Source organism: Pectinophora gossypiella, chromosome 1 (assembly GCF_024362695.1).
Source record: "Pectinophora gossypiella chromosome 1, ilPecGoss1.1, whole genome shotgun sequence".
Lineage (NCBI taxonomy): Eukaryota > Metazoa > Arthropoda > Insecta > Lepidoptera > Gelechiidae > Pectinophora > Pectinophora gossypiella.
In genome coordinates, this window is record NC_065404.1 from 14,620,418 (window position 1) to 14,645,628 (window position 25,211).

General features: G+C 36.3%; 1 protein-coding gene across 2 annotated transcripts in view; it reads right to left on the reverse strand.

Moving 5' to 3' along the window:
• Positions 1 to 24,425, reverse strand: part of LOC126370451 (zinc finger protein Gfi-1) — a 79,955-nt gene extending 55,530 nt beyond the window's left edge. For both annotated transcript variants that reach the window (XM_050015300.1, XM_050015289.1), the window contains exon 1: positions 24,136 to 24,425. In XM_050015300.1, the coding sequence (XP_049871257.1) occupies positions 24,136 to 24,274 (139 nt within the window). In that variant the 5' untranslated portion in view covers positions 24,275 to 24,425. The remainder of the gene's footprint in view (positions 1 to 24,135) is intronic.
• Positions 24,426 to 25,211: the final 786 nt, after the last annotated feature.

The following is a 25,211-nucleotide window of genomic DNA, read 5'->3' on the forward strand; positions in this document are numbered from 1 at the left end:
AAATGGACGGATAATCAACAGGCATAAAATTTATGGAATACACGTCAATTTTAAGCAGAAATCTAAAACAACCGACAGAATTAAGTTACCAGCGAGATACCTTTTTGATTCGACCGGGTTATTCATTCATTTACTCATAGGAATCAGGGCCATTATCTACCTAAAACAGTTGAAACAGTAAATAATTGTATTCTTTGTTGTCATTAGAATAACTAACAACCAACTAACACAACCACCACAGATTAGGTAATTAGTTACCTACTATGTCAACCATCCACCAACTTAGTATGTAAGTACCTACGCAAAACCTCGCTACACAAAAATCGAAAATAAATAAATCTTTTAGATCAATACCCATTATTGTTACAAAGCAAGACCTATCGGTACTATCGCTAGTATCGATCTAAATGTACTATCACTACTTTCGATAGTTTAGACAATTTTCAAGTTCAACAATTGATAATCTACCTATCGATAGTTCGGCAACTCCGCCGCGTAGGCAATGTCGGCATGTTCAAAGAAAAAAATTGTCCGAGTGGAGTGATCTTATTTTTCTTGTTACATGTTGGTACCGTACCGAGGTACTAAGTACTAAGTTATTCGTAGTTTTAAATCTCATTGTTAAATCATCAGTAAAGAACTAATTAAACCTATCCTGTTCTGTGTACAATATTCATGTAACGGCTGCGTGCTTACATAAGTACCTAGTAGACGGGAGCAACGACTTAACGTACCTTCCGAAGCACAGATCATTTTACTTTCGGACAATCAGGTGATCAGCCTGTAACGTCCCAACCAAAGGCCTTATAAACAGATTTTTGTGATATGTCCCCACCGGAATACGAACCCGGACCCTCCGCATCCCATCGCTCAACCACTGGACCACATAGGCCAAGAAGGTTCTAAGACATAATTAAAGGATCCTGGGACGCAAGACCTCCGAGTTAGGGCTTGTTTGATCTGTCTTGATGGATACTCGGACGTGAATAGCCTCACGGATCAAGGGCAACGCGCGCCAATAAAGTAGGCATTACGAACAGATACTAGGTATTTCTTTGAGTTGATAGGTATCAAGTGAAGTTTCCTGTCGCCAAATTCATAAAAATAATAGATTTTTTTCAGTCCCATATTGTGTTTTAAGCTGCATAGAACGCACATTTAAAATAAACAAATAAAAATTACTAATTATTAAATTTTATCAATGTCATCAATAATAATAATAACGTATCTACAACTTCAGCTATGCGCAGGTGAATAGCCGGCGCACGGGTCAAGGGCAACGCTCGCCAATAAAGTAGGCATACGAACAGATACTATTTCTTTCTCTGTCACTTGCACCATAAACATACTTCTCTCTCTCTCTCTAGTCGTCGGCTCGACTCGGCCGCGGCCGGTGCGTCGTCGGCGCCCTTAGTCGGCGCCTTTGATGCTTTGCGCTAACGCCGCCGCCGCGCGCTTCCGCTCAGTCGAATACTAAGCTTGACCCGAATCGCGTGATGTTTTTCGAGGATATTTTTTTGGTGTTTGTGAGTGTTTGTTTCATTCTGTAAATGAGTAGTGTCGACTATGATGATAGATCATAGACCATTTACTGCGCAAAATTATGGAAGATTGTTGATGTTTATTAAAGAGCAAGGTGTTGTGTTTGTGAGTGCGTGTGATACCTACCTACCGCGGAGGAAACGCGATGTTGCATACCTACGTGACGTGACATGTTCTAGGGTACCTAACTACCTACCTAGGTACTTCATCCGAAGGAATAACAATTAAGGTAAGGCAAGAGTAGGGTTTTTATTGTTAATAAGTTAGGAACGTTTTAATAACTGGTAGGTAGGTACCGTGCGTGAAAAATCGTGGCAGTAGGTGTTCTACTTCAACAAACAACATTTTTAAACGTTGAACCACTACTAAGCATCTAAATACAAGAGAATGAAAACTCTTACCTAGATATCAACATCGTATCTCACACGCGTAACGTAGCCGCGCGTAAGTTTAGCGTCTGTGTGGCGCGTTGTTCGACTTACATTGCGGCACAGTAAAAATTGAAAATCTTAATTAAACATTTGCGACAAGAAAAACACCCACCATCGTTTTTAGTACAATAAAATAGGCGTTCCATTTTTTTTTTCGTTACGATGTCACTAACACCCTGTATATACAAATACGAGAAGGAGCGGTATTTTAAACTGACCTGCAGTGTTAGTGCAATAATTTAAAATGTCTTAATTAGTCGTAATTTTTATTTATAAGTGACATATTGTATTTAAATGCTATAAATAAACATTGGAATTAATAATTACAAATAATATATATAAGTAACCAGTTCGGTAATTTTACTAGGAATACTAAGTTATGTAGTCACTCTGTCTTGTAAGATAAGCAATAACAAAAGTATCGTTTCTTTTTTCTTCAGTATATTTACGTATAGAACGGTAACTCTCTGCCCCGCACCAATTCGTATCGGGCGCGACTTCACCCCCTCTGGGTCCATAGTTTTTAATACCTACGATATGGAACGTGATATTATGTAAGTAATACATATTTTTAATAATAACCTTGGTTTTATATAACGCAGTCGTATAATCATAATAACGCCCGTATCCCTATCAGGGTGGGCTGAGCCACAATTCATCAAAAATAATCTGTAATCGTATTGATAATTATTTAATGGAGCCGCCCACATTAAGACCGCTTTATCAAAGATTAGGAAAGGCAAATTCTGTTAGCGAAGAACCTTTCTATTATTGAAGTTCTTCCAATCAGTATTGACAAATTTATAACTTAATAAATAAAATAAAATCGGATTGTAAAATTGTAATTGTAAAATAGGTTATACCTTATTCATAAAAGTAGTCACTCAAAACATAGAGTCAGTTAGAGTTTAAGGTTGTTCTCCAAAGGACCACGGTATTTAAATATACAGGGTGTTAGTGACATCGTAACGAAAACTTTGATGGGTGATTCAGACTCCGATTCAGAGTTGATATGTCGGTGAGGTGTGGTTACTTAGATCATCTTACGATGGTCCATGTACCTCTGCCTCCCCTCAGTATTCGTTACGATGTCACTTACATTCCGTCCAAGTACTCACAAGTAGCCGTATAGGTACGTGTTAGTGACACTGTAATGAATACTGAGGAGGTGATTCAGACAATGATTCTGAGTTGATATCAATTGGAATTTTCGCTTGGAAAATTCATGATTTTTTTTCCTTTCGATATCAACTCAGAATGATAATTTGAATCATCCATCAAATTTTTCGTTACGATGTCACTAACAACTTGTATATTTAAATACCGTGGTCCTTTGGAGAACAGCCTTAAACTCTAACTGACTTTATATTTTGAGTGACTACTTTTTATGAATTATATTTAAAACATAGGTAAGATGAAATTTACACTTCGCGTCGTTTATGAATCTCCTTCCTGATGCACTCAGAATTTCAAAGTTTTGACATCAAACCTCGATGGGCAATGACTTTTTGGTTTTCGGTCTCTGCACTTTTTTGTCCAACTCGAGAGCTATCTATATGCATATACTACGGACGGACGGACGGACATCTCAAAACAGGATAAGGACGATAAGAGGCAAGGACAATCAGTGCCAAAGGAAGCGAGCGATTCGGTGGCGCCAGGCCGTCGAATGCTAATGTCAAGATTGCTGTGGATTTGTTGTACCGTTTATGATGAGCGATTGTACAAGCAGAGGACTTACTTGAGCTTCTCTGCTGGTCTGGGAGTGATTCATTCAAAATTCAAATATAAAATTGAGGATTTTGGGCGTGAATTTACGGGTGTGTAGTCTTCTTCTATCGTATGGGTTGTGAGGTGGAATACCAACTTCATCAACCCTGGTGTCAGGGTTATTATTGAGCCGCCATAGGCCTTTGACATGGCTCATGTAACGACTACATACTTACATCAGTGAGTAGTAACCGGGACCAACGGCTTAACGTGCGTTCCGAAGCACGGATCATCTTACTTTTTAGAGAATCAGGTGATCAGCCTGTAATGTCCTAACCAAACTAGGGATCACAAAGTGTTTTTTGTGATTTGTCCCCACCGGGATTCGAACCCGGGACCTCCGGATAGTGAGCATAATACTTAACCACTGGACCACGGACGCCGCTCGGGTATGTAGTTTCTAGTTCCATCAGAAAGTAACATAAAAAACTTATAAACAGACCAAACGAAATGCTCCAATCGGCTCTAATATTCCCTATCCTTACCTGTACATAAAATTGGGGAGTTTCCTAAGTCAAAAATGAAATTCTTATTAAAAAACCTTTTCTTTTTTCTATTACACTTATTGATGAATTAATACTTAAAGAAAATTTTAATAATAACTGCGTCATTTTGCCACGTTTTTCTATGACGTCACAGGTTGCTTTTTCATATAAATTCCATAGTCATTTCGTGTTTTGTTTGACCTTTGGTAAAAATTAACTGATTTGACTAGTTGGAAACTAGCCTATTACAAAGCCATTATACATTCACCTTAATAAAACAATAGCTTCAAATTGTTCTATGAGTCAACATGTCTCCCTGAACTATGGCCGGGTATAAAAAGTTAAAAACAAAAGACGGCCGAATGGCGCCAGGAATCAATGACGCCCGTCCGGGCGCGGGTTCATCTCTAAATTATCGCTGACAACGCCAATTGTGCCATTGCTTCCTGTGCCTCGAATAGGTGCAAGCCATAGAATGCGGCGGAAGGCGGAATAAGGCTACGTACCCAAAAATAAATATAGGTGGCGCTGTCCAATGTTGCCTTCCTTTAACCTTCTAATTTCATGGATAACAGACATGCATCTTTTATATTTATTATTACACCTAGGCAGAACACATCTTCCACCCATTATTATTCTGATCAAAATAAAGAGAAGCAATAATATGTAGCAATATAATTATCTGATCCAAATATAAAAAAAACACTAATCATTTTTATAAATGCCTCTATTTGTTTATTAAGCAGAGACTATGGAATTCCATTGAATTGATGGCGCATACAAATGCTTTGTATTTTTATATTGTACCGAGTGAGAGCTATCAGCGCTCAAGATCAAGAAGTTAATGCCACCAGAGAACCTACTTTCCTTTTCGGCGGATAAGTAAATGACAGGTTTAATTTAAAATTAAATCAGATGATTGGAATTAGCACCAATAAATAATATATTAATTTAATTTTTATTTTTACTTTTCAGTCAGAAAGAGTAATAAAATAAAAAATATGAATTATTTCACCCAATTTTTTTTGTAAAAAATTTACGTTGTATTTCTTTAGCAGTAGTAGGTATTTAGTAGTACATAATAGCTTATGACTCAGACCAAAACATAAGTGTCGCGTGCTGATTCCTACTTGTCGAATAGTGACCAGGATTGCCTGGCCTTTATTCTAACCTCCTGTATAAAGGCGCAATCACCGCGACCAATTTATATATTAAATCACAGACAGACACGCTTCAAATGAATAAATTATGATGTAGCGGCTCAATAAAGTGTTCTTCTTATCGTGTGGGTTGTGAGGTGGAATACCAACCTCATCAACTCCGGTGTCAGGGTTATTACTGAACCGCCAAAGGCCCCTGACATGGCTCATGTAACGACTACATACTTACATAAGTAAGTAGTAACCGGGACCAACGGCTTAATGTATTTCCTAAGCACGGATCATCTTACTTTCGGACAATCAGGCGATCAGCCTGTAATGTCCTAACTAAACTAGGGATCACAAAGTGATTTTTGTGAAATGTCCCTACCGGGATTCAAACCCGGGGCCTCAGGATCGTGAGCCCAATGCTCATCCGTTATAAAGTGTTTAAGTTGCGTGTTGCTGGTGATCTTCTTGGCTTATGGATGACATAGATTGACATTCTTACATTGCTTACACATCTTGTTGATATCAAGTGTTGAGTTGCCAGCGCTCCTCATAAAAATTCAAATGTACTTACTTATTGCTCCAAAAAGAAACAATTGAGAATACAGCGTCAATACCAGTTATCGGGATAGGTAATTTGGCATAAACCCTGAATGTTGTGGTTAAAGAAACAAAAACAAAAAAGCATGATAAAAAATTATAAATAAAAAAAACAATATAAATACGTAACATGCAAAGTACTAAAATAATTGACAATATAAAAATAAATGCTAATGAAAATTCGAATATTGTGTGTCGAGATTCAAGAGTTAGGATGCATATCCATGTTAAGACAAATGTCGCAAATGGTACTACCTATCCCGATCACTGGTCATTACTTAAGACCATCTCCTCATTTGTCCAATCCAGCAAAGGAAGCCACACAAAACAAAAATCTATAAAAAAAACCTAGAAGACATATTGATTGTTATTGTGTTGTCCTACAAAAAGCATCAAAAATAACCAAAGAGGTTCATCTGCCGAACCCAATTAGAACCAACCCACAAACACAAGTGTCAATCGAGACGTACGTAACCAGAAACTAGTATGACCATCGATAAATAATACTACAAGAGTAAGTAATCTTATTTCTATAACCCTATAACCAGTGGCGCCGGATGAAGTGGCGCCCTCTGAGTGGCGCGTCCGGCACACCCAGTGTGAATTGCAACTTCAATTGATGCTCAGTTTATTATCGCAGATGATTTGACGTGGGCTGATCCTGCTAGATTGGACTTTATAGCGCAGCAGAATGCGATAGCTTTGACATAAAAATTTGTAGAGTACTTGAAATACTCGAAGATGTTTGGTCATGTTGATTTGCGATGTGCAAAGCACGGGAAAAGTAGTTGAAGGAATAGCAGATTTCGTCATATTAAACTTTAAAAATAACAATAATGTCTAAAATACAACAACGGTTCATACTCATACATCCTATGGATCATCCAAATTCTTTCAAAAGTGATTTATTTCTAAGGCTCCAAATAAGAGGTGTATAATCGTCTAAAAGAGTAACGCAAACCTCAATAATAACTATATCATCAAAGTGAACATTAAAAACACTGATGGTAACAGAGTATAAGTTCCTTTACAAGTAAAATTTAACATTGAAATCATATAAAAGTCATCGGCAAAGGACATGCCACCAACATAGACTTTCTTATCAGACTCAAAGCGGCCGCTGAACATCAATTAGCTCTAGATGTCATAAGACAATAGACCATTTACATCCATCAATGGGACCGTCCTTTCATTCATTCATTCGAATTATTATTAGCGACCGATGTACTTCAAATCATTCGATGAATGGACAAGGAATGAGTGGAGAGGTCTGATACCACTGATACCTTTATAGATGAAGTTGTCACGAATGATATTGAAATATTAATGCCAAGCGAAGTGTTAAAGAGTCACTCATTTGAGCGATATCCGGTGATAAGATTACAAAGAAAGTAATAGTAAAGCAACTGTGCTCAGAGGTTGAAGACAAAGCAAATGGCAATTACGGCGGATGTATTAAAAGTCCTTTCGTTGCTAGGCACAGAGCCTCGCGTCGATATTTATAAAGAGTAAGTTCATAGCATGTTGAGGTATAATTTTCATTACTAATATTATAAAATGACCTAAATTAATGACCTACAAAGCATCTTGATGATAATAATTGAAGTTTATGCAATGATCATTGCAATCATCTTCCTGTCCGCGTTCAAGATTCAATAAAGTTTTTAAATAAGTCCAACGACGAGACGATTATATATTGCGATTTATATTTGCATCAATTAAAAACAATATATATTTCCGTTTTTGACCCGCACGACGTTTTTTTATATAAAACATTTTGAAATGACCGCATCGCTTTTATAATTTTTATCATCATTTTATAGGTAGCACAATGGACTTTGCTTATTCATAAAGCAAAAGTACATTGAATAAATAAACTCATACCTACCTACATCAATATACATAGAGACGAGTGCCAATTTGCAGCCACTTTTGATACAAAGTCCTATCCTAAGATGGTTATGATAAATTATATAGTGACAGGTGATCAGCTCTTCGCATACAATGTCCCAATATGTTGGAAAGGAAAGAGAAGCCAAAATATAACAAAATAAATAATACTAAGGCCATCTCTAAAGATTTTAGTTCCTAATCCGGGTGTCTCGTTACTTAGATCTTGGGTGGTCAACTGTACAGTAGGATTATTATTGCGCATAACGACCCACTGAGAGTGGACAGTCTACAGAAGTCTGGGATGAACCCAATAGGCATCACATGCTGATGGCATGATAGGAATCAATCTATAGATGATGCAATAATGTTCTGGTTTATTAATATAACTTCTCTAGAAGAAATTAGGTAAATAGATGACTGGGTAAAAGACTAGGATAGTCTAAAACCAATCTTAATTTTCATCATGATGTATTTATAAACTTAACCAGGAATTACGAATCCACGACGTTTGACCGTGTTAATTGACGGAGTGGACTTAGGCAGTATTTTCATGAAAGCCGTTTTAAAATTTTTAGTTCATCAACAACAAACAGAAAAAAACAAGCAAATTAAAATATGTATATTTTAAATTATTATTGGAACAAATTAAAAAGAAAGCGAACGTCGTGTCTTGTAAGGAAGTCAAAGAATTGAAAGAATAGAAAATGTTACACCGACAAGAGCGTGGCTCTTAAATTGATGATGATGAAAACATCTCATTAAAATTGATGGTCATCTAGCCTATTAGGAGATAGCAATGGTGATATTTTTGCCCAATTTGTATTGAACCTAAGTTTAGCAATCTTTTCTAAAATATTCGATTAATTTTTAATTTCTAAGAAACTGCATTTTTTAAAACATTATTAATCAAATAAATCTTCATTTGGAGTACAAAATAACATGTTTTGACAAGTCTCCAAAATTATGTGTAACGATTTCGCCGAATAATAAAGATCAATCATAAGCAGAATAAGATGCTTTAGAAAACGGTCATCTACATTCTTATCTTGGTGACACGCAGTCTACCGAGCATCGCTTATCTCATTAAACAAGAGTTCTATTATAACTTTACCAGTAATAAGGATTCTTTCATTTTTATTCGCATTGCATGTGGCATGCTTAGGTCACACCAGGTCACCGCTTCCTGGCTCGAGCTCCAGATTATTATTAACTTTTCAAAACGATAACAAAGCTGGCTAATTAAAATTTGTTACGGTTTCTGGGAATAATAATAAGCAGGAAATATTGTTAAATAATAATTTGGTGCTTTTTGCTGTTGCGGTCGCAATTTCTCAAGATAGAATTACACATGTCACTCACTTCAGTAGGTGGCAGCAAAATATATATATGCACATAATACATACACAAGTACATAAACAAGGGAGTAATCCTAATGATGTAGACCGAGCCACAAGTCATCAGAAGACAGACAAAGTAAGAGTTTTGGAGGATAGGGCGATAAGGAGGCAATTTTTTCCTGCCGAATAAGCGGCAGATCTCGCCACTTTCGTGTTGGACTATTCAGTCAAGAACAAAAGTGCATCACAGACATTGCTTCAGTATACGGATGAGGCATATTAGCCTAGCTAAAAAAATTTGGTGAACCGTATGTGACAGGTGATCAGCCCAAAGGCCAGAAAGGACGCTATTCGTCTAACGGTTTTGATTCCCGAAAAGATAAGTAGCTGAATACGTTTATATAAACACGTTATGGCCTTATAGAAGCAAACAAAAAAAAAACAATTTCTCCATATGTGGGTGATGTGCTGTCAAACCGCCATGGATAAGGGCATAAAAAGCCACATTGAAGCAATTCATCTATAAGAGCAATATTGTTATTTGACATTTGTTTGCAGTGCGCAATTACTTTTATATGTGCAAATGTCAAATTTCAATATTGCTTTTTAGATGAATTGCTTTGATTTGGCCTTTTTAACCCCCTGATAGGTCTCCTCTTCTCTAAAGAGAAAGTTATGTCATAATTTATACAGGTCTAAAACGCCCACATTAAAGCAATTCATCTAAAAAGCCAAATATTTCCATTTGTGTTGATATTGCACATATATGTCAAATTGTAATATTTGTTAGACCACCTGGTGTTGTTATAACCATTCAGTTACAAAAACTGATTTCCTTCAGACATACGGGTAGTAAGTAACTGCAATACAAACAATTAGTATGTTGCTGAGGCAATAATTCACTTCAGTTTGAACGCAGAGCTTATCCTAAGATTGTTCTCACGTTACGCCCACTTGAGCCGTTTCCAGATCTGTGTCCATGAGAGGCAATCAAGGCGTTTCCTTTATTTTGCGAATCTTCATCAAGGGTCAAGACCGGGTCTTGTGCCTATGGTCCTCTTGCGAGACCATTGTTATGATCAAAATTTATTACGTAAGGTACTTTTTTCCTCATTTGTGTATTAGGTAGGTAATGTTTTGGTTTCATCTATCTGAATATAATTGTCATTTATAAATGACTTTGTCTAATTAAGCTTTCAAAATTAAGAGTAGCATTTATATATTTACTCCTCCATCAAAAACCAGTATGATGGAGTTAGTATGCTCTATACCTCCTACCATTGATCGAAGGGAGGCCTTCGCCCTGTTGTTTATATACTTATGCTATTTATTTATTAACAAAATTACTTTTTATTGGAATCAGAGCTGGAAATAGTGCTTATTTAAAATTCGTTATTCCAGTACAACAAACACCATACATACAGTCAAACCAATAGGTTTTAAAACAAGAGCTTGCAACGATTAAAGTATAGAATCCGCTGCGTTGATTGTCGTGCGAACGTCGGAACGGGTTAAGAGGTGTTAATTGTGCGAGATTGAATGTTTTCTCAGGGCAAAATTTCAATTGGAACCAATTGTGGCTCTGCGTACTTTTTTAAAAGAAACCACAATTAGAACGGAAACAAAAACAACAGATATAAATGCAATTTAAATTGATAGATATTTTTGACATTAGTAAATAACACAAGATTACAGTAGTTAAAACAGTCACTGTAAAAATATCTTCTGTAACAACTCAAAGTGATCCATGTTCTGCATTCTGAACATATTGAAGAATTCGAAAAAAGGATCACCACAATTCAAAATCGTCATTCATTGAAATTATTAAGTATATAAGATATCAAAGTTTATAATGCTACGATGAATGTTCAAGTGGCTCTAAATTATATGAAAATTGTTAAGTATATCTTAACTTCTGAAACACATATCGGTGGTTTAAAAAGGCTTAATTGAAGAGATTCACCTTAAAAAGCAATATTGCAATTTCATATTTGCGCATTTAAAAGTAAAAAATGAACAAATAGCAATATTGTTTTATGAAATGAATATTTTCAATGTTTTCAATGAATGTTTTCAATGTTGTTTGATGGATATTAATCTGAAATAAATAATTTGAATTGAATTGAATTGAATGTGGCCTTTTTAATACAAACACAGACAGAGACAGTGAGTTACAAAAACAAGGACATAGCAAAAATCGTCACACACCGAGCTGTTCATTGATGAGCTACGATTTAATTTACGGCTAGATCCCTAGATCAATTAAAGTAGCAGATGACAAACTGTGACTAAGCTTGCGTAGGCGCTAGCTGTGGGAACTGCTCTACATACAAATGAATCGGCAGTGACTGGACGATAGTCAGACGCAGCCCAGACGTTTATGAATGGATTTTTTTGGCCTATTTGGAAATGGATTTTGATTGACAGGAATGAGGAAGTGGTAACACCGGCTGAAGATGTTGATTTCTGAATGGATATGCTTACTGTACATTTTGAAGTTTGTAGCATTTTTGACAACAAATGCATGTAACAGAAAGCTCGATGAGGTGCGGGTACTTAGTTCATCATGCCATAAATGTACCTCTGATTACTCCAATTGGGATATATTCGTGAGCCTATATTATGTTGTTATGTTAAATGCATGTAGCAACAATGCTGTATGTCTTCTTGATATTTTTTAAATGTGATAGTTTTATAGGCAATGGGCTGGTAACCACTGAGCCATTACCTACTGCTGCAAGTTGGTTTATGGTGATCTGTACTTGTGCCCTCACTGACAGGGATCATTCGGGTGACTTGCGTCGGTATTTAAATTGAAACATTGCAAGTGATTGCTGATGAGATTAAAATAATTTATGACAATCCTGAATGAAATCTGACAAATGTGTACCTACTACTATTATTAGTGAAACAATTTCAATTAATGTGCTAATATATCGTGTCACGGTCATAATAGTTCCGAATAATGAAATCACATCTGAAACCGACGCCCGTGGGACCTGGTGTGAAGCTGCGGAATTGAGGTCAAAGTCGTTATGCGTATGCTGTTACGTTCTGCATTGGCTTTAGAGCTACGATGTGGTGTAAGGTGTCAGGCCGAGGGATTAAAGTTCAATATAGGGTCTGCAAATACGATCTTAGACTGAAATGGTCAAAAAATTTTTTGCACTAATTTAAAATTCATAAATATTAGAATTTTCAGTTTTATAATTTGGTATAATAAAACAGGTAAGGTCGATTTTAGTTTAGTTAAATCCTTTGTAAATTATCAGATAGATACATTTTTCGATGTAATACTATGCCACGATAGTGTACGACACCTTGAACTACAAAAAATCAAACAATATGTCAAAATTACAAATAAATATTACCTGCAAACTACGCAGCTACAAAAACAAAAAGTTTAAAAACAAAATAGTAATTAAAACGAACGTTATTTTAAAGAGGAAATGAATCTAAGACCATACCTACTGCATTGTTACAATCAATCCTATTGACGACCATGATTCATGCTACAAAGTCACCGCGTTCATTAGACATACCGCCGACGTTTGATGTGGCCGCGCGTTTCGCAACCAATTCTAACAGGAAGATCCTAATAAGGTTAAGATTTAAAGTTTTGGGTCAAACAAGTACTTGGAAGTATAGAGTGACGAATTTGGGGTCGTTTTCGGTGAAGTAGTTGTTATGATTGGGAAAATATTACACGAAGCAATAGTTGTAAAAACTCTTTTTGTGCTCCAGGTAGTGGTAGCCAAAGCGGTAGGAAATTCCGTTCAAGGTTAAAAAAAAAATTGCCAAGTTACTTAAACCTTTGTAGCGTGGTTTTAACTTTAAAACATCTAAGTCTTCTATGGGGAAAGAAATAATTATGCCAAATTGGAGGACATACTTAAATGCTTTAATTTATGTTTTACAAAAGTTTTGAAATGATCGCCAACGTTATTAATTATGGAGTAATTAATTTAAGAGAATTAAAATTTAACATGTAAGTAGGTAAGTATAGCTGGCACACCGTAAATTTCGTGACAAATTAAAATCGATTCAATTAAAACCAGAATCCATTCTCGACCAATCCAAGAAAGTTGGAACTCCTCGAAAGTAACACCCCAGCAGCGGTCGCTGACAGAAGCATTGATTAAAGAACCTTAAAACCCTAAACACTTTGAATTGCGCAAAATCTCGCAATCAACTAATCATCTGCTTCTTGGGCTCACCGCATCAAAGGGCCATTAATAATGAATTTGGGCAGCAAATCGCTTTTGTACGACGAAGGGATTTGGGCCACGTGCGAGCCATTAGCCTAATGGGGAAGCTGGAATCTTTCTCGTCCTCTGGCAGATTTTGCGTTGAACTTGAACGGTTACAGCGTTGAAATTTGTAAATGGGTTAGAGGGGAGACCACACGATGGGTTGTATGTAACCCGACGTTGCGACGGCTGAGCGTTGACGGTGCGTCGCTCTGCAAATTAATCATACCAACATGCAGATTATAGCACACAGTACGTTAAAATCATAGCGTTGTGACGACGCAACGAACTGACAACGCCCGTGAGATGTCTCCCTTGTCACCGGCTGAAGGTGAAAAATTGCCGTCGGAATTCGTTAGCTCTGTTATAGAAGATATCATCATTATTATGATAAATAATGAACTTAAAGAAACTGCAAATTTCAATGCAGATAAAAATAGTATAAGGTAAACGCTCCTATTACCGCCAGGTTAAGCTATGCTCTGATTACCTCTCAGAAATTAAGTACTTCTGTATTTGCTAGTGCAGCTTATTTATTTTATTTGTATTGCTATGACTGTCTTCTGCTAAATACATCAAGAATTTTTAATTTTGAGTGAATATTTTGGATAAAAAATAATTTTATGTCCGAAAACTCACTTGCCTCTATTACCGCCACATGAATTGCGGTTTTTTTCTATTACCGCCTTTGCTGCATCGAATACCGCCAACGAGATATCTAACCAACTATTCAGATACAATAAAATACTTTATTTAAAAAAAGGTTGTTTTAATACCGTATTTTTACCACTGTTAATGTAGTTAATAGATACATAAATTGGGAAGGCACTGTCTCTCAAAATACAGGTTCACCTAGTTTGAAAGACAGCGTTCCAACAAAAACTGTAAACGAACTGTTTTCAATAATCATCATTATCAACAGCCGTATGACGCCCACTGCTGGGCATAGGCCTCCCCCAAGGATCTCCACAACGATCGGTCCTGCGCTGCCCGCATCCAGCGGCTTCCCGCCACCTTCACCAGATCGTCGGTCCACCTTGTAGCAGGCCTACCCACTGAGCCTCGTCCGACACGTGGTCGCCACTCCAGAACCTTTCCGCCCCAGCGGCCATCGGTTCTCCTCGCTATGTGTCCTGCCCACTGCCACTTCAGTTTTGCAATTCTCCGAGCTATGTCGGTGACTTTAGTTCTCCTGCGGATCTCCTCATTTCTGATTCGATCAAGCAGGGAAATACCGAGCATAGCTCTCTCCATTGCCCGCTGAGCGACACCGAGCCTTCTCACGAGACCCATAGTAAGCGGCTACGTCTCACTGCCGTAGGTCATCACTGGCAACACGCGCTGGTCAAAGACTTTCGTCTTGAGACACTGGTATTTTGGACGAGAAGATATTCCGCAGCTTCCCGAACGCCGCCCATCCGAGTTGGATCCGACGAGAGATCTCTTTCTCGAAGTTGGACTTACCTAACTGGATTATTTGTCCTAGGTAAATGTACTGGTCTACAACTTCGAGTGTAACGTTTCTAACCTGAACTAGAGTGAGTGCGACATGATCGTTGGACATAATTTTTGTCTTTGCCATGTTCATGCTAAGACCCACTCGTTGGGATGCGTTACTGAGATGCTCGAGCATGGTGTTCACGTCTTCCAGAGTCTCAGCCATTAGGACTATATCATCGGCAAATCGAAGGTGCGTCAGGTACTCACCGTTGATGTTGATGCCAAATCCTTTCCAGTCCAGAAGCTTAAAAATATCCTCCAATGCAGCAGTGAACAGTTTCGTAGAGATGACATCTCCCTGTCTTACTCCTCGCTGCAGTTGGATCGGATTAGAGCTCTGGTTCTGTACTCGAACTGACATAGTGGCATTTTGGTAGAGGTCCCTTAGCTTTTCGATGTACCTATGGTCCACTTGGCACCTCTGAAGAGACTGCAACACCGCTCACGTCTCCCTTTCTCATAGTCCACAAACGCCAAGCAAAGTGGTAGATTATACTCTTTGGTCTTCTGTATAACCTGCCGCAGCATATGGATGTGGTCTATGATGCTAACTAAAGCCTTTTCGGAAACCGGCTTGTTCGGGAGGCTGGAAGTCGTCAAACCTGCAAGCGAAACGATTCGTAATGACCCTCGAAAACAACTTGTAGACATGGCTCAGAAGCGAGATAGGTCTGTATGTCTTCAGTAGGGCTTTATCACCTTTCTTGAAGAACAGGATCACCTCGCTTCCGCTCTATGCCCTCGGCGTTTTGCCCTGAAATATGACGGAATTGAAGAGCCTCTGGAGGGCTTTGAGTATTGGCGTTCCGCCCGCTCTCAGAAGTTCTCCTGTGATTCCGTCATCTCTTGCCGCTTTGCTGTTTTTGAGCTGTTTGAGGGCCATCCTAATCTCGTACAGGCTGACGTCCGGGATATCTTCAGTGTAGTGTCGGGTAAGCTTGGCTCGAGGGTCTCAAGCCATGCTTTCGCCTGATGTTTTGGAATATAGCTGTCTATAGAAACTCTCAATCTCCCTCAGGATTTCGGGAGTTGACGAAATGATTCTGTATGAGGAGTTTTCAATAAACTTTATTATTATTGTTATTTTTTTATTAAATGAATTATGACATAAACTACAGAAAAATCTTTTGGTTTCATAAATTTATATACATAATTGACGTCTGTCTCTGTCCATCCGTCTGTCTCTGTCCGTCCGTCTGTCTCTGTCTATCCGTCTGTCTCTGTCCGTCCGTCTGTCCATCCGTCTGTCTCTGTCCGTCCATCTGTCTCTGTCCATCCGTCTGTCTCTGTCTGTCCTTCTGTCTCTGTCTATCCGTCTGTCTCTGTCCGTCCGTCTGTCTCTGCCTGTCCTTCTGTCTCTGTATGTTCTTCTGTCTCTGTCCGTCCGTCTGTCCCTGTCCGTCTGTCTGTCTCTATCTGTCCGTCCGTTTCGGTCTGTCCGTCCGTCTGTCTCTATCTGTCCGTCCGTTTCGGTCTGTCCGTCCGTCTCTGTCAGTCCGAAGAATAATGCATCACCCTGTCTATAAATCATAAGAGGGAATCTATGGTGGCGGTAATAGAAACATGTATGTAATTTCTGTGTTTCAATTTCCGCCACATAAAAATTAGCCTTAAGAAAACAAATAAATATTCAAAATGAGAGCTACGTATGTAATAATCATTTTCAAAGCATATTTTAATAAATATATAAAGTATTTAAATTAGAAATTCATAATTACTTCAACTACTTGTTCATACATTTCTTAAAAAAATACGTTAACTTATATGCAGCACAGGATACTTGAATTCCACCAAATGTGTGGCGTTAATAGATTTTAATATAGTTCATGAACCATACTATAAAATAAGATGATAACATTATGAATGATTGGGCATGTTACCTTAAATAACTAAAAAATACAAATATCATACAAATATCGATCGCCGCCATAGGTGGCGGTAATAGTAACCAAACTGCAAATGTATGCTTCTATCACCGCCACATTTTAAAACTCAAATTAATCAGTTAAAACTAACACAAATGTCAAATATAGCATACTTTCTCAGTTCTTAAACGTATTAACAAGTAGTTATAATTACTAAAGTGAAGAAAAATATGTTTCATCGGACACAAAACCTTAAGAAAAAAATGTTGTATGCTTATGCATTTCAGTAGTGGCTTGTATGGAGCGCGTTGCTTGCGCGGACACTGCACACTTACAGACCAATCAAAAATTAGACTGTTGTTGCCCACGCTCAGGGGTATGTTTGTTTCATGGTCAATTAATACATGTATCTTTTGACATTTGAATCAATTTTCTATCTCAGACACAATTCAAAATATCCGCAATTTAAAAAAGGTGGCGGTAAACGATGTCGATTTTTGGGTGGCGTTAATAGGAGCGTTTACCTTAGTGGTGTTGGTGAGGTCAGAAGTAGGTACGTAAAATGCAATGGAGAACAAAAGCTATACTGACAAATGCATTGGTAGATATAATTTGCCTTTTATAATATAACCCCAATCAAGTGAATACAAGTATCAAATAAAATCAATATTTAGATGTTTTTGAAGTTTTATTTTAATCTAATAGTTTGATTAAAATTTGTCAATGTTGTATGCATGCACATTCTCTCTCTTTCCCCACATTAAACGATTGTGCTTGTGTTCATAAAGATTGTAATTATATTCGCGCCATGATTTAATGTCAAGAGTGTGAGAATCATGCGTCGGATGTGTCCAAGGACGGGAGATTTGTCGTTTTGTCGCAAACATCTGGGTTCAACTGTTGCTCTTGATTCGTTATGTTTAAGATGACCGTTGACTGTTAATTTATGAATGGTAAGCCAGACAATCATATGGGTCTGCTTCCAGCGTAGACTTTAATAAAATAATGAGGAAGTGTCCAGTAGGTATACTAATTCTGGTTCTTTCAAACAGAACAGATGGCGCTCATATCTCTTCTGGAAGTTTATTATAAATCCATCAAAACAATCCTTTTATTTCCATCACGCGCTATAATTTATGTTTTAAGAAAAATGCTACGTACAGTCAAATAATTTAGAATTGTTAATAATTTAGTAGTTTAAAATTGTAACTATACGTAATATCCTCTTGCGGCCGTGATTTCCAGAGATAATAGTTAAACAATAGGGTTTTGATTTTAAAAGGTCATTCGCTCTTACTACTATGTTATTGCATAACTTCCCTTAAATAAGTTTTATACATATTTATTTATACTTAAATAATAATACCTAGATAGGACAAAATGCGATTTATTGCTCAATCACAATACAAGTCGTATATTCTAATTACCTATGTAAATTACCTTACTTACATGAAACTTAGATATATACGTTTTGTGGTATTCATTGTGAATGCCATGTGTACGATATACAAAAAATAATTTAAGACTTGAATTTTATAACTTAACAATGGTGCTAATTCCTGCAGACGCCATCTAATTTTATTTTAAGTTATACCTGTCATTTTCTTATCCACTGAAAAAGAAAGAGACAGGTAATCGACTGGCATAAAATTTATTGAAAACACGTCAATTTTAAGCAGAAATTCAAAACAACCATCTAAAAATGTTACATCGGCCAATAACCCGACAGAGTTAAGTAGACAGCACGTCAAACGGATTACATACCAGCGAGATGCCTATTTTATTCGCCCGGGTTATTCATTCGTTTTAAAATTAACTTGTTGACAATCATCCGTTCCTTTCCTTCTCGACGGATAACAAAATGACGGATATAACTTAAAATAAAATTAGGCGGTGTCTGCAGGAATCGGGGCCATTATGCGTACTGTTGGTATACCTATTTAAATAAAAAAATAAAAATATGGACATGTTAAATATCACACCACACAACCTACCATATTAATATACCTTATTCTATGCCTAAATTGATGTAAACGCCATCTCTGTATAGTGATGCAACTAACTGTAAAAATTCCCATTAAAATAATAATTCGAGTTCTGACCATAACAAACCTTTTGTAAAGTAAAGTGTAGATACAATTATTCTACACACAATTCAAGGACTATTTTCTACCTTTCTCCTGGCCAGGTTTCCCCGGATTTTCCCCGAGATTACAGTTCGTAGCTCAGGGGTTCGTGATCCGTCATTTTGGATGGAAACGTAATTTGCGCGTTCGCACTAGACACGCATAAACGAATTACCGACGACATGCGCGCGGCTGTGTTAACCGATTTCTCGTGTCACTGTGTTTTAGAGGTAAATAGGTATAAATTATTTAGTTTAGTTGTAAGTACTGGGTTCTCTTGGAAGTTACAACAAGAAAAATAGCGTCACGCGTGTATCTCCGAAGGGTAGAGCAGAGGTGTATAGTGTATGCTAATATACCTACAACCACTCCTCGCCAGCTATCTTTAGTTCCTTTGAGTGGCGGGCCTAATGCCATAAACCTGACACAAATGTATGACCAAACATGAATTTATTTATTTATTTCAAACTCACAAAGTCAAATTCAATGGTTTAGAGCCCGCCCAGCTTTTGGGGTTCCTCGGTTAACCTAGTTCAGGCAAGTCAATTTGTTACAGCCCAGGTTATAGACGTGCTTATAATTATATTGTCATGAGGTCACATCACTAATTTAAGAGCCACGCTCTTGTCGGTGTAGCATTCTCCATTCTAATCTATCAAAGGCCAATTCTTTCACTTCCTTATAAGACACGACGTTCGCCTTCTCTTTAATCTGTTCCATGTAAGCTCTTCTTGGTGTTTTCCTTCCTCTCTTTCCTTGTAGCTTCCCTTCTATGACGTATTTATTAAATTAGTCGCGTATTTATGAGTAGTTAGTAAAGTCTAAATTAATGACGTAAAACATGAATACAAAAATATTAAGAAATACTTTTTGGCTTCTCCGTACAAAAAGAAAACACACGTTATATCGTCAATACGTTTTTGATACGTTTTTTTGTTTTTTGAGGTTTTTTTTTTATTTTACAGTCTCTGCTTACTCCGATGGGAAATAAGCGTTGTTTTTGTATGTATATCTTTATATGTATGTCTTTTGAAATGCAATAAAAATAGTGATGGCCGTTATGGGTGAGTGTGTATTTACTCAGTCCTCCAATTTCGAGACTTTTTATAAGATCTTATGGTTCCCAAAAATATGTCCACAAAAAGACAATAAATATAGGTACTTGCATAGAATAATGCCAGGCAATCTTATTAAAATCAATGTCTCGTATGTTGCAAGGCGTACAAAAATAATGGCAAATCGAATAATGGCCAGTCGATCAGACAAATCGGATTATGGCCGGGATCAGATGTCTCGAGCGCGCAGAGAAATTATTAGCAATCAGGATTATCTTTTCTCTTATTAATTGATCGGTTGTGTATTTGATTTTAGTTCTTTATTTTGAAGGTAAGGGTAGAAAATAATGTTAGGTATATTTGTTTTCAGAATATTGTTTGTCTGTGTATGTCTATTATCATCCTCATGTACGTCCAAATTACTGGTGATCACCATTCCTAATCCAGCGAATATAGAATAGAGCATATTCCGCCACGTTGCTCTAATTATCGAGTTTGGTGTTCAATGCTGAAAGCAAGGGGACGGGAAAGGCCACATTGAAGTAATTCATCTAAAAAAAACAATATTGCTATTTGACATTTGGTGACATTGCGCACTTATTTCTATATGCGCCTTTTTAACCCGCCTGATCAAAATTATTTCGTGTTATATGGAATTATTATCACTACCATAGTATAGAGAAGGTGAATTGTATGTACTTAAGTAGGTATTTTTTGTTTGAAAATAAAATCAAATACAATCCTGAATTGATCTTGAAATATGATGGCGTCATTAGACTTTCTCAAATGAACAAAACAAAAATTGTCGCTTTCTGTTCTGTTATACATATATACCTACACAAACTCAGGCCTATTTCCCACCAGGGTAAGCAGAAATTATGGAATTCCATATGCTTCGATCCTGATATACTTCTTTTGCTTGCTCCATATTCATCAATTCATTTTGTTATAGCGATTATAATTCCGTATATAAAAAGAAAATACTTGCTTGTTACATAAGTAAATGAAAGGAAACCACAGCACAGGGCATTAGATGTTTTTAAAAATATTGTAATATCATTTCAGTTATTTAGCCGCCTAATAACGGTTATTCCTATCATCTAAATAGTAAATGGTCACTAACCTCATAATAGCCTTTTTTATAAATTTCAATTACAGTTTTAAACTGTGCAAAAAAGGTTTAAAAAGTACTTAAATTATAAATGTCCGTTGGAATCTAATTGTGAAAACGGATAATGTATATTAAAAAATAGTGATATAAATAGCATAAAAATAGTGATTTCATGCAGTTGAGTGGCATAAACGTAAGTTCCTTTTATTGATATTTAAAAACAAATCCAATACTTTTTTTATATGTTACAAATACACTACAACAACAACAATTTATGTTTTAAGTACTTATTATAAACATATTGTGATGCCAATGTTAATGTGTTGTTGTGTGTATGTTTGTTGTTATTTATGTATGATTTTTTTTTTGTAAATTCGAAATGACGTTTTGGGCCCAAATCCCGAGTGACATTAGACTGTGGAAATAGCTAAAAATCTAATGGTGCGGTTTCTGCGTCCGTTATTAGGTGAATTTGTATGATCACGAATGCTGCAGGAGCCTTTTAGACGACTTATCAATATGAGGAGTTCATTGGAATTTATTAATGTTTAAAAAATAACGCTCTTTATATGTTACATCATCTGAATAGATCAACCTACTAAATAAGCCGTAAAAGTTAAAAAAAATATATTGTCGATTTAAGATAAAATAAAATAAAATAAAAATGAGAGAAGGGCGCGTGGCGCGTGCCGAGGGGCCGCGGATCGCGGTGGATTAGTGTTATGGTGTTATTGTCTGGTACCGCCGCTTACAAAGGGAGTTGGAGCGATTTTACACTTAGCCGCTTGTACTTTAAAAATATCTGGTTGACACTTGACAATATAAGTAGATAAATACTCGTATTTTAAATTTAGGCAAGGGGCTAAAACAATGAAAATATCCAGTTAAAAAACCTACGAGTCGCTGATTATGTTGATAATTTAAAAAATATTACTAAATCAAAATTATTTAAATTAACAAAACAAAAACCGACGTTATCTGTTCCTTAATAGTGATTATAATTCCATATAAAACTGGAAATTTTTGCTTGATTGGACCTCTAGATGCAAGAAAACCTCGGCACAAGATGTTATTAAAAATATTGTAATAAAATTTCAGTTATTTGGCTTCCAAATTAGATGCAGAGTAGATTCCGAGTAGATTTTTTACAAGTAGTTTTTACACGTTTTATTTTTTACCAAATTAAAACTAGGCACACTTTGTGATATTAGATTAAAAAGAAAACCACTTAGAAACGCCATTCATCATTCTACAATTCAAAAGAAAAAAAAATATATAAAAGGGAGATATGATAAAAAGAAAAAACGCCTCATCAAAGCGTGCTGGGATGAAAATTGAAAATTAATATTTCAACTGCATTTCGCATGACTTGCCTTTGTATCTGAATATCTGAATAGTCAATGGTTGGCTAGCTTTGACCAATCAGGTATTAATAGAGCGAATAATATTCTGAAGAGTATAGTTATCATTTTAGCTGCGAAACCTGGTCATTAGCCCTATTTTATATTTGAAGAAATAATGTAAATTAATAATATTATGTAAATTAATGTTTTAGAAAGAAAGAGTATATCTCTTGCCTATAGTTTCTATAAGATTGAAAATGAATATGAAATTGTATTACATTTTATCCTTTAGGTACTAAGCGTAAAACTGAAATGCTTACGTACTTATTAATTAATAGATATAGTTTATGACAACAGAAAAATATATTAAAAAGGATTTTATATGGGTACATTGTTTTTGAAATTTTAAGTAATATTAACATAAGTATCTTGCAAAGTTTGTTTGTTTAATTTGTAGTCTTGGTTATGTGTAGACGAGGATGATTGTAAGAGATTTTTTTTCTTTATTGTACCTACCTATGTAAATAGTATATAATAATTATTATTATTTGTGTCCATTGTGCTCAATAAAGTATTTTATCTATTTATTAATAAAAGTTTTATGACAACATGTAGATCACAGAAATAGCAGCAACTTATATTTAAAAATACAAAAAATACTTTAAGAAAAGGTTTTATAAGCAAATAAATCAATAAATATTTAGCGTTTACAATATTTCTTGAAATTTTAGTAGTCATGCTTCTTCTTATCGTGTGGGTTGTGAGGTGGAATACCAACCACATCAACCCTGGTGTCAGGGCCTCCAAAGGCCCCTGACATGGCTCATGTGTAGTCATGCTGATGAAAGATTACTTAACCCTCCAACTACCACCTGCCTGACTTTTCTGATATTTTGAAATATTCATTTTAATATTTTCTTCTTTAATATTTTTTACAAAAATTTAAGGCCAACTTATAATCACGATGATAAACTTAAAAGTAGGTAACATATTTGCAGTCACCGCACTATTACTGTGGTATTAATGGTCATAAAGTAAAACCGCTATATTTTTTTCCTCTTGCAAATTGCTAAATATTACCAAGCGGTCTCCATAAAAAACTCAACTTCAACAAAACTATTATAAAATTAGGCAACAGATCACTCGATGGAGGGTTGGGGCGCAATTAAGTTTCGTTTGACATCCGTATTGATTACGCGATCCGCTGGCTCGCAATACGGTGATCATTTTCAACCGCTCGCACAAATTACGACACTCAGAGGGTTAAAATTGGAACGCAATTTTTACTGAGCTCTCGAATTTAAATTTTAAGACTAACTTATTTTAAATTGAAAATTTTGTTGCCATGATATTATAAAATTGTTTACATTAAGTTAGGTAACTCTTTTATTGGAAATTTAAAACTCGCATTTTATAAGTCTGAGTGCATTAAAATATTTTAGATAGGTATAAGCAACCAATTACAAGTAGTAAAGAAAGCATTACACTTGTTGCGGGGTAAAACAAGTTTCCATGTATTTTTCGTGTTTACAATTAGCAAGAAGAAGGTCAAAGAGCTTTTGATGACAAATTTTAATAAGAACTTAAACTAAAAGTTTGTTATGTTTAGTCAATATGAATCAAAGAGCAATTTGGAGCAATTTAGAAAAATATTTCTTAAGTTCTTGAATATTTCTTACCTTTTGGCGTGACAACTCTGAAGGCGCTATTGGACACAGGTCTCGGAGAATTCTCCCGGAGGCTGCTTCCAGGAGAACCACTTCCATTCCTCACCATAGAGAAGTCCAGAGGCATGGGAGGTATAGCACTAACTTCCATTGTTAATAAAAAAATATTTTCAAAAAAAAAATTAAAGCCCTAACGCATAACGGAACTGGCTACTAAATTTTGTAAATCAAGAAGTAGAAAATTTGGAATGTTCGAAATCGGAATTCGAATTGGTCGGTCGCGGAGCGTGCGACCGGCGCGGGTTGCGAGTATGTATTAAGGCCGTCACACACTTCGCTTGCACTCAACCGGCTTTCTGTTCGCTAAAGCCGAAAATCTCTCGAATCTCCATAGTGATTTCGACCTTATCGCTATCGCCGTTTTTCTGTGGGCGTGGCGTGCAAGGCCCCGCCTCGTGCGTCCTTCGCGCCGCCATGTGCCGCGAGTGACAATCACTTTGTATAGGTAACACAATAATATGATTCGTGATGGATTTTATTGTGCTACCGATGCATTTGTTCGCGAGCAATTGGATAAAAAATATAAGAGCGCGAAGTATTAGGTTTTGTATGACGATATGTACGTGGTACATGTGTGAGTGAAGGGTTAAAATGTTTATTTTTATTTTATTTTACTCATATCAAAAGTGTTTGTACTTATAGTTACTTATTTAAAAAAAAGCATTTTATCAAGTTAGTTATAAATACACTTTTAATTACAATAGTTAATCTCTATGTAAATATTCGAGCAAGTAAAAAAAAATACTAAGTAAGAATTAAAAATATATCAAAATGTTTCTTTAAAAATAAATAATCTTGTCAAAAATATTTTTGCAACGACTACTTAAAATCATTATCCTCCTGCCTTCCTATATATTATCAGACACAGAAAAACAAAATTCGTCAAAAGATAACACAATTATCCCACAAACGATGGTGCCGGAATTAAAGCCGGGAAGCGTCACGTACCGGTATTTAAAACAATGAACGGTTCAATTTTTCACCGGTCCCCAAAAAGCGGTGGATATGCCTGCTAATCCCGCCGTGAG